The following is a 10,392-nucleotide window of genomic DNA, read 5'->3' on the forward strand; positions in this document are numbered from 1 at the left end:
CCTCCTCTATCTCCTCCACCCATCCACTAACTCCTCCATCTCCTCCACCCATCCACTGACTCCTCCATCCCTCCTTTATCTCCTCCACCCATCCTCTAACTCCTCATCCCTCCTCCTCTGATAACCTCCACCCATCCACTAACTCCTCCCTCCTCCATCTGCTCATTTCTACTCATTCCCTAATTAATCCATCCATCAACACCCCCACGCCTGCCCCTTATACCTTCTCCATGGCTAGCTCACCTGCCTGGCCCACAAATTTATCCAAGCACCTTTCCTTCTTTCTTCCATCCACCTACCCGTCTGTGCGGTGGGTCAGTGTTGAAGAGTCGATTCTGACTCAGTGACCCTGTGTGACGGAGAGAACTGCCCCATCGGGTTTTCTAGGCTGGAATCTGTATGAGGGCAGCTTGCCAGGTCCTTTGCTCAGTAAGCGGCTGGGTGAGTATGAACCACCAAGCCTTTGGTTAATAGCTGAGTGCTTAACCGTTGTGGCACTAGGGCTCCTGAGCCCCCATGATCGCTCTGTCCACCAGCCATACATTCACCAACCATTCATCCGCCTACCAGTCCATTCAAACCTATTGCCATCAGCCTGACTCCAATTCATAGAGCTTTTACCTCATTTTTCTTCTATGGAGGGGCTGGTTATTTTGAGCCACTGATCCGGTGGTCAGCATCTGCCTAAGTAGGTATCCACCTGTTAACTCATCCAAGCAACCACCTTCTGACCCATACACTCATCAATCACGGATCCGCCACACTCCATCTCCACCCCATCTAGCCATTGTCCAACACAGCTGCCCAGCTGTCCACCCACTTGCTTCCTCATCAGTCAACCATCTACCAAGTGCCTGCTCTGTTCCAGACTGGGCTGGAGGTAGGGGACCCAAGGGGGCCAAGCAGCTCCCAGCCTAGCGGAAGAGAGAGACACTTCAGCTCTCAATTCAACCAAACCTGAACCTCACTGCCATCGAGTGGATTCTGACTCAGAGCGACCCTACAGAACAGGACAGAACAGAACTGGCCATGTGGGTTCTGAGCCCAGATCATTACAGGAGTAGAAAGCTTCATCTTTTTTCCCTGGAGCTGCTGCTGATTGCTGACCACCAGCAGTTGGGTTGGCATTGGGTTGGCAGCCCAACGCTTAACCCACTGTGGTAGTTACATAAATTCATGTCAACTTTGTAAATAAGTGGAGGGGTGGTGTCTAGCCTGTCAATCAGTCCACAGCCTGATGATGCCTCCTTGTGGGCATGGCCTTCTCATGAGGATTCTGGGAACGTCCTCTCTCTCTCTGCTTCACCTTCCTGCTGGAGAACCCCTTGGAGACCTGCTGCAGACCGACCAGACTCCTAGAGATGCACCCACCGATCCACAAGCCTGTGCACCCAGCAGCCTGTGATCTCCCTGAGAGCTCCCTGCATTCTGCATCGTTGCTTGTGTCTGTGCGAATCTGAGGAGGGATTTATGGACTAGTATCCTACTTAGGGACTTGACCTGGACTGGCTGGTATGTCTTCCTGATAGATAACTACTTCTTGATACAAAGCTCTCGCTTACACATACAGGAGTGTCCCTAGATTGTTTTTCTAGTCAACCTGACCTAACACACCCACTATGCCACCAAGGCTCATTGTCAGCTACAGCAGCCCCTGGAGAGTCTGGTTCAGGAGGGAAGTGACACCTCACTCAACAGCAGGGAGGTGCCATCTGAATTGGGCTGGGAGTTCTTGAGCCCAAATGGTAGCTGTTCTGGTTCCTAAACATTACAGCTTAGCACCTTCTGACCTTCAAGCTTCCTTCCGGGCTCCTTCCCATCCGACTTGCCCTCTGCTGGTCTCTGTCCAAACTCTAACCATTCACCAAGGCCCACAGGCACCACCACCCCTACTCCAGCAGGGCCCTGCTCTGGCTTCCCTAGTCCACCGTCTCCTGCCCACCCTCCTTGTGTCCTGCTCTGGCCCACTAGGGTCCTCCATCCCTCTAGTCTCCTAGTGTCAAGCAAGCCCAGGGCTGGGCATTCAAGAGATGTAGCGAACATCTCCTCAACATGGAGTGCCCAGGGCCAGGGGTGCTGGGCACAGCCGGTGGACAGAGCCAGCTCACCTGCAGGCAGTTGCCTGAGAGGTGGGTCAGGCCCGACGACGGGGGAGTGGGAGGCACGTCTGGGCTCAGGATCCCACTGCTGAAGAGGGAGTCGGCCATGGGGTTGAAGCTGGGGGGCTCCGGGAAGTGTAGAGGCATGGGCGGCTGTGGAGGGCGGTAGTTGGTGAAGAAATCTAGAATGGACAGACACAGGAAGGCGGCGGTGAAGGCTTGGGTGGCAGCTGGCAAACAGTGGGCAGGACAGCGGCCTGGTGCCCTCACCCCAGGCTGGGCCGGCGGTGGGGTGGGGGCCTGCAGACAGGGTGGGGGGACGCCTACCCTAGGAGATTGTGAAACAGGGAGTTTCTTTCTCACTCAGGGGAAGCTGCAAAGGCCAGGGGCATGGGGGAGGACGGGTGTGAGGGGTGAGCTAGGGGATGGCCCCAGGATGTGCAGGGACCCCAGAATGCAGCTCTCTCATGAGGCCCCCTCCTCACCCTCAGACCCAGGCAGCCCCCTGGCCTGCTCTCCTCAGCCCTGTTGGGGGGAGGGGACAGGAATGGAAGAAGGAAGATGAGAGAGAGCCTGTCAGGGAGGGAATGGGCTGGCTCCACAGGGCAGGGCCGAGGCCTGGGGCAGACAAGAGTTCAAGGGGTGAGCTAGCATCAGAGGGGTCAGAAGGTCAGAGGGCCTGGAAAGAGTGGGTATGTTGGCAGGTCAATGGGTGGGGTACAGGGTGGGCCTAGGAGTAGGTGAAGGGTCAAATGAGGTGACAGTTGGGGTCGGAGGTTGGGCTCGGTGAGGACAGGGGTGCGAACCCACTGGAAAGCTGGGGGCCATGGCTGTGGCAGGGAGGTGAGGGGCTGGATTGTTTGGGGTGCGGTTGTGTAAGACTTTGGCTATTCTGGTTTTGGGAAGCAGCTGCCTGTGGTCTAACCACATCCCGGGCCTGGGTGCCACGGGACCACCCATTCCCTTCCGGGCACCTTTCTCTGACCTGGACCAGCCTTCGGGACACACCAGCTCCTGAGGCCTGACCCCACCTTGGCAGCCCCCCAGGAGGCCTCTGGAGGGTCTCACAGCCTCGTACTCTGTTCTTGGCCCCCCACCCCCCTAGGACGGTGGCAGTCAGCCTCTGTCCCAGCAGCCACCTCCAAGAAGACCCAGCGTGGGCTAGGTCATCCCTGCCCCCCGCCCAGCCCAGAGCCCAGCAGGATCAGACTTGTGCCCGTGGCACACCGCAGCCCTCCCTGAGGCCTGGGAGTCAGCCCTCTGATGCTTGCAGCCCGGGCCTGTCTGGTCTGAGCCTGTGTCTGGGCACTCATGCGCCTTCTGCACCTGCCATTCCCTGGGTCTCATGGTCAGGACACCTGCCAGGATGCCCCCCTCTAGCACAGGGGTGGAGTGAGGGGTCATTCTCTCCCCACCCCCAGGGAGAGGGGGCTCAGCCTGGCTGTGGGCCACACAGCAACTTCCTGCCCACTGCCGGTGCCCACTGCCTGGGCACTGCTGCGAGTCAGGGGCTAGCAGGCCGGCTCCCGCCCTACTGTCTGCTGCTGCTCATAGATGCCCCCACCCCACAACCACTGGGAAGCCACTTCCTCGCCCCAGCCACCCACCAGACCCGGAGTGACTCCCAAGCCCTGTTCCCGTCGCCCACCCCCCAATGGACAAGCCAGCCCGTCCCTCCACACTCCTGGTTCTCCCTGCTGTGAGCGGCTAGCAGGGTCTAGCCCGAGGCCTCCCAGCCCACTGGGTTTCTCCGAGCCTGAGAAGGCCCCATCCTCACACCTCCTGACCTCAGTTGGCCCATGCACGTCCTCACCCCAGCGGCACCCCTTGTTAGGAGACATCGCTTCCCAGCCACAGCAGGGTCTTGAAACCTCTCCAGGCTAAGCATGGGCTCAGCGGGTGCCTACCTGTCGCAGGAGTCCGTGGGCCCAGACAGGGGGGCTGTCCTCCCAGGCTGCTCGGCTCCCAGGGCACTGCCATCACCACGTCTGCCCCTAAGCCCTCACCTCCCCGGGAGGCTGGGGGTGGTTCCTCATTCCCTAGGCTCCACCCCATTGGCCTCCACCCCGTGCTGGACAGGCCCAGGACCCTGGGAAGGAGAGTGGAGGGACGCTGACCCCTTTCCCCCAGGGACTCTCCTTCTCCCTCTCGGGGCCGGGCTTAGGCAGACTGAGCCCTGGTGTCCACTGGGCCCCCCAGCAGCCCCCAGAAGGAGAAATGTGGGGGCATCCTCTGAGATAGGCTGCAAAGGGGGAGTGGAGGCTGCTGTGGAAACACCACTGTAAAGAGAGGAGCCTCGCTAGGGGACCACGTGGGTCACCTTCCAGGGAACCGGTGGCCAGGATGGGGTGGGGGGGTGAAGCAGGACACATGTTACTTTTAAAAACCACATTTCAAGACAGGAGGATGCCTGGGATTCACTTAAAAGGTAGTGAGGGAGGAGAGAAGAAGTGAAGTCTGGGGGCAGCAAGGCTGGTGGCTAGCTAATTTGTGTTGCAACCAATTATTTGTTTGCACGTTGGAATGTTTCTGTTATATGTCATTTAGGAAAGTGTCTCATGGACCCTAAAGGAACTCCAAAACAACACAAGTCCCTCTCTGCCCTGAGAGCGTCCCTGGATGTCCCGGAAACCCGGAGAACAGCTTGCGGGAAGGATCCAAGCCTTGGGCTCACCTGAGCCCACAGCAGTCCCATCCCAAAGGTCTTGGCACCACCTGCCGCCGGCCCCCACCCCCTCCCGCACCTGAGATCTCCATGAAGTCATCCAGGCTGGGCTGCAGCGGTGTCAGGTCCGGCTGGATCATGTCGGCGTTGCCAGCGTAGGCTGCAGGGACAGCAGTGGCAGGCATCAGGATGGCACTGCCCCTCCCCATGCCCAGCGGTCCTCCCTGGCCGCTCCCAGCCCACTGCCGGGGCGCCGGCCCTCACCATCGTCGGGGGGCAGCGGCAGGGGTGGGGGGCCGGGCTGGGTCATGGTGAAGAGGGTATCAGAGATGTCGGACAGGAAGCAGTCGAGGTTCAGGAGCCCCCTGGGTTCCTCCTCTGGGTCCCCCAGCAGCACGGGCACCACGCTGGAGAAGAGCTGCTGGCACCATAGCTCTGGCTGCTGCCAGCCCCCCTCCGCCTAGGGACACAGAGGCATCAGCGCCGGCCACAGGGCTCCCGGGCCCACCTGGGGGGTGGGTGGAGGGGTCATCCAGCCAGAAGCCCCCTCCTCACCTCTCCCTGATGGACCCTTCTTGCTGCCTGGAAGGCCGGGGCCACCCACTGGCCTCAAACAACTCCCCCCAGGAGATGCACTGGGGTGGCCCACTGAAGAGCTAAGGGTCCCCTTCCTGTCTCCCCCACCCCTCCACCGCTGCCCCATTCCTTTTCCTGTCTGAGGCCCTCCTGCTCCCCCACCCACCGCAGCACCCTCCAAAACTTCCCTTCACAAGGGGTGAGGAGCTGAACCCAAGGCACTGCCAATCCTCCCCACCTCCTGGCTTCCCACCCGCACCCTCTATCGCTGCCCTGCCCACCCAGCAGCTGTTGTTAGCTCTTGATGGCCCGGGGAACACCCACCTGCTTAGGGGCCAGGAGGTCACCTTCCCTGCTGGACTTGCGGAGCTGCAGGGACACACAGAGTTGGGCACCAGCTGCTTTGGCCCCTCCTCCCCCGCCCCATCCTGACACCTGCCCTTCACTCACAAGCTCCCATCAGACCCCTGGGGTCCCCCCACATCCCCTCAGGAGCACCCTCCAAGTCAGAAGGCTGTGAGGAGACCCTGTGGCCACACGGTGGTGCTGGCCGGGCCTGCTCCAGCGGCAGTGGCGGTGGTGCCCCACGCGCAGGGTCCAGACCTCCCGGGCGTCCTGCATCCCCACTGACCCGCTTCTTGTAGTAGATGCGCCACTTGTGGTACTCGCGCATCACCACCTCAATACGCCGCTTCCAGTAACTCCCCTCCAGGACGACAGCCTGGGGAGGGTCAGACAGGGGTGGCGGGCTCAGTGAGAGGGGTGCCAGCGCCCCCCACTCCCTCCCTCAACCCCCGCTTCGGCCAGCCAGGGGCAGGAGAGGGAGCTGCTGGGAAGGCAGTCAGGTGGAGATGAGGTCCTCAGGCTCAGCTACCTGGGGTTTCCGGTGCTCGTCAGCCTCAGACCCTTGCAGGGGGGTCACGAAGCTGCACACTGGGCTCTTCTTGCGCTCTACATCTAAGGGAAGGGGTGCCCGGTCAGGGTGTGCCCGGCTCTCTCATCCGTCCATCCCCCATCCCATGGGACACAAGTGACACACCACAAAATTCTGCCTGGCCTTCATTGCAGTGGCCTCCCTGGGGTTGGTATCACCCCAGTCGGGGACCCCGTGGTATGTCTCCCCCCACGCCCCACCCTCACCCCATCCTCCCCACCCCCACCAAACCATGCAGAACCCTTACTCCTGCTTCTTACCTGTTTTAATCATAGCACAGTACGTGAGGAATCAAATTGTACCTTGCTTAGACACGAGTCTTTCTTAGATTATGAATATTAACGGAATGTTTTGTGAATGTCTCTTCATTGTTACAACCTTGTCGGGTAAGCATGACTAGAACCTGAGTCAGCTGATGAAACCACGTGATCCAAAGTGCCATTCTACCTGGGGACCGATGACAGCCCTGCCCGGAGCCCATCCCAAAGGCACACTCACTGCTGTGGAGTTGATGTTGACCCACAGCAAAAGGAGCCCTGCTGGTCTAGTGGGTTACACATTGGGCTGTTAACTGTGTTGGACTACGAACGGTCAAACTGGCAGTTCGAAACCACCAGTCGCTCCAAGGAAGAAAGATGAGGCCTTCTATTCCCGTAAAGATGCGTAGCCCTGGGGCCCACAGCAGGCAGTTCTACTCTGACCTATAGGGTCGCCCTGTGAGATAGTCTATTGTGCCAGCCTGGCTGATAAACACAAGTGGGATTAACTGAAGGGCAGAGAGACAAATGGCTTGGTGAGCCTCGCCTTTCTTGTCTCTCGCTCTGTGATCATCGGACCAGTGTGCAGCTGCCTTGCTTGTTCTGTGCCTCAATTTAAAGGCTACACTACCTGTGGGACGCCTAGCCTGTGGACTGTCTCGCTGTAAGTTGAGGTCCCTTTAAGACATCGCTGGAGCTGGGGACTGGCGGTTGGTGACCTGCCTTGTGATTGGCTGCTGTGCTGACATAGCCTAGCTCTCTCTACAAATAGAGGAAGATCTGGCAGCAGACTAGACTTGAAGGACTCCTAGTCTGTCACAACTCTCTCTCACGGACGTGAGTTGCACTGAACCATTTGTAGTGCTTTATAATTTAACTGTTTATTTCTTGTATTATATATTTATCTGTATATGATTTAGCAATTCATTTCTTGTTATATATCTAATTATCTTTATAAATAAATATATTGAATTATCAGCAATTTGGTTTTCTCTCTCTAGAGAACCCTGTCTAGCACACCCTGTCACAGGGGTGTTTTTATTTAAAACAATCGGTGGTAGAACAGGACACGGAAACAATAGAGTCATTTTGCTGTAGTCCCTTCTAACTCTGTCGCCTGGTACAGGGTTCCCAGCACCACCCCCACCGCCCCTACACCCCTAGAGAGACACCATAGCTCCATTGGCCAGATTACGTGCCACCCCCTCCAGGAAGCCTTCCTCCCTACTCTAGCCCTCTCACAACCCCCTCTTCAGTGCAGACTGCAAGATGAACCTCTCTAGCTCCTGTGCCTGGAGAACCTAGTAGGTGCACAGCCATGCGTGCTTCCTGGGACTGTGGGGCGACAGGTCACCTGGAGTGAGCATCCAGGGTCAGAATGGCAGGCCAAAGGTCCAGGGCCTTGAGTCCCCAGCCTCAGGGTCCTCCGAGCTGCTCACCTCCATCTCAAGCAATCACCTTGTCAACTTCAGGCCAGCTGAGCTCTCAGTCCACTTCTGCCACCCACTTCCCAGGGCCAGTCCTGGCCCTTCGGCCTCTTACCACAATCCAGGCTCTCCCTTATCTCTCCCTCCTTCTCTGGCTCTCAGCTCTGCTCTACCAATGAGCTCTGCTTCCACGCCTCGCCTCCCCTTGGCTTCCCCACCAACTTCTGAAAACTCACTTGGGAAGAGCCCACAACACTGACCACCACACTTCCTCACGTCCCAGTCTCCCTGGGAGCTCTGTCCCTCAGCATCTGTCCCCAGGGTCCTTGGAGCCCGTCTGTCCTGAACCCAAGGCCCCGGGCCTGTGGCCCTTCCCTAGCCTCAGAAACTGCACTGGCCAAGTCCCTAGTCACCCCTGCCTCCTCCTCCCTCAGGCCCCGGAACCATTCCTCATTCTTCTGCATTCCAAACTCCTTGCACTGACCCTCTCTGAGCTCCACCGGAAACCCCAGTCACTCCTGTCCAGCGCCAATGTCCTAGCGAGCTGCCTGTGACTCCCCCACTAGATGTCCCAGAGCTGGGCACACTCAGGAAGCTTGGGGACACTCCTCTCATGGACTACACGGAGGCCAGTGCCACCTCCCAGCCCAAACTCTCCGCATCTCCCCTCCCCTCCCCACTCCTCGCCCCCCACAGCTTTCCCAGACAAGCCCTCTCAAGCCCACAGGGCTGGTGACATCACTCCTGCTGCTCCATCCTCTCCCTGTCACCCCAGGTGTCATTTCTCACCTGGCCCACCCTTGACAGTCTCCCGCCCACCTTCCTGCTGGGCCAGCTCGGTGCTCCTGAAGGCACCATTTAGACCAGGGACCCCACGGCTCCCCAGAGCCTTCAAGATAAAGCTGACTCACCCAAACGTGGCTTCCACCTCCCTCTCCCTGGCCCTTCTCTGCTTCTCCTGCTCCCACTGCCCTGTTAGTCTCCGACCTCGAAGCTAGACCGAGCCTGTGGCCATTCCCACCCCCAGCTCATCCTTGGACCCTTTTCCGTATGGGAAGCTCCCTGCCCCTCCCTCTGCCTCATCCCCATCTATGGCCCGCCCCTTCAAGAGAGCCCTCCTCCAGGAAGCTCAGCCTCTGGCCAGTGGCCCTGTCTATCCAGCTCGCATCAGCAGTGACTTCTTTGCAGATTTCTCTCTCTCCTGGCTGAGAGGGAAGCAGGAGCCCTGGCTGTTGACAGGCTCAGGCCTCAGGCCAGAGCAGGCCCTCAGCAGAGGCCTGGTCTCACACAGAGTGGCAGCCCTGAGCAAGAGGTGGACTGGGCCCTTCCTGATGTCCTCGGCAGCCTGGCCTGCCTCGGCCAACTTCCTCAGAGACCAGAGAGCACACACAGAGGGAGGAGATGCCGGGAGCATGAAATGCACTGGGGCCTTTCGCCACCTCGGACAGCGTCTTGCCTTCAAGGGCAAGGAGCTGGGGCAGTGGGGTGCTTTAGGCACAGGGCTGCTAACCTGAAGGTTGTTGGTGCAAACCCACCAGCCGCTCGGCAGGAGAAAGATGAGGCTTTCTGCTCCCATGGAAAAGATTTCCAGTCTCAGAAACCTGACAGAGGGTCACCGAGTTGTACTTGACTGGTTGGCCTGAGTCTGGTCTTGGTCTTAAAGGGACAGTTCCCCACACAGACACCCAAGGGACTGGGAGAGAGGTTGAAACAACGCTGGCTGTTCAGCCAGAAAACAGAGAGGCCTGTGGGTGCCTGGCCCCCTGGGGGATTACAGCAAGGAGGGCCTCCAGGAGTTATCTAGCCCTGGGCTCCCCTCTTCCACCCAGGGACCCTGTCCTCTCCACAGAGGGCAGTGGCAATGTGGCTTTCCTGGGGCTAGGGCTGGGGCTGGGGCAGCTTTTCTATAACAGACACGTTTACCTGTCCCCTCTGCCACCTAACCTTTTGCACCTATGCTGGGCAAGGCCTGCAGGGGTGAGTCAAGGCTCACAAGATAAGGGCAAGCACACTCAGAACAGGAGATAATGTGCCGCAGAGAGGTGCAAAGGGCTTGGGGGACTCTGAGGACACCCAGGCTATTTGCAGGTATGGGAGGCATGGGAAACCAAGGAAGGGCAGTGAACTCGGAAGTCAGGAGTCTACAGAGAGGAGAGGCCAGCTGCCACAGTGATCAGCCTGCCACAGCCCCTCCAGTGCTCCCCAGCCCAGGATCGACAGGGAAGTTGATGCCCAGTGAGGGAGGAAGTGTCCCGGCTGGCATTCATCCTGTGCCTGCCTTGGACTGCTACCTGCGTCACAACAGTCGCAGTGGGTCCTACCAGCTAGCCCTCAGGAAGCCCCTACTGTGTGCCGGGCCGTGCTACACTACAGCAGAGCCCTGAAGGACCCAGTGTTAGTCGTTCCATCTGACAGATGAACTAGCTGGGAGGCC

At 58.9% G+C, this 10,392-nt stretch overlaps 1 protein-coding gene across 2 annotated transcripts in view; it reads right to left on the reverse strand.

Moving 5' to 3' along the window:
• The window catches only part of MLXIPL (MLX interacting protein like), a 20,184-nt gene that overhangs the window by 4,430 nt on the left and 5,362 nt on the right, over positions 1-10,392 (reverse strand). For both annotated transcript variants that reach the window (XM_004705625.2, XM_045285919.1), the window contains 6 exons: positions 6,215-6,297; positions 5,972-6,061; positions 5,665-5,709; positions 5,029-5,224; positions 4,844-4,924; positions 2,109-2,281 (listed from right to left, as the gene is read on the reverse strand). In XM_004705625.2, the coding sequence (XP_004705682.1) occupies positions 2,109-2,281; positions 4,844-4,924; positions 5,029-5,224; positions 5,665-5,709; positions 5,972-6,061; positions 6,215-6,297 (668 nt within the window). The remainder of the gene's footprint in view (positions 1-2,108; positions 2,282-4,843; positions 4,925-5,028; positions 5,225-5,664; positions 5,710-5,971; positions 6,062-6,214; positions 6,298-10,392) is intronic.

The sequence above is a fragment of the Echinops telfairi genome, unplaced genomic scaffold (assembly GCF_000313985.2).
Source record: "Echinops telfairi isolate 266 unplaced genomic scaffold, ASM31398v2 ScPeMD7_5;HRSCAF=22, whole genome shotgun sequence".
Lineage (NCBI taxonomy): Eukaryota > Metazoa > Chordata > Mammalia > Afrosoricida > Tenrecidae > Echinops > Echinops telfairi.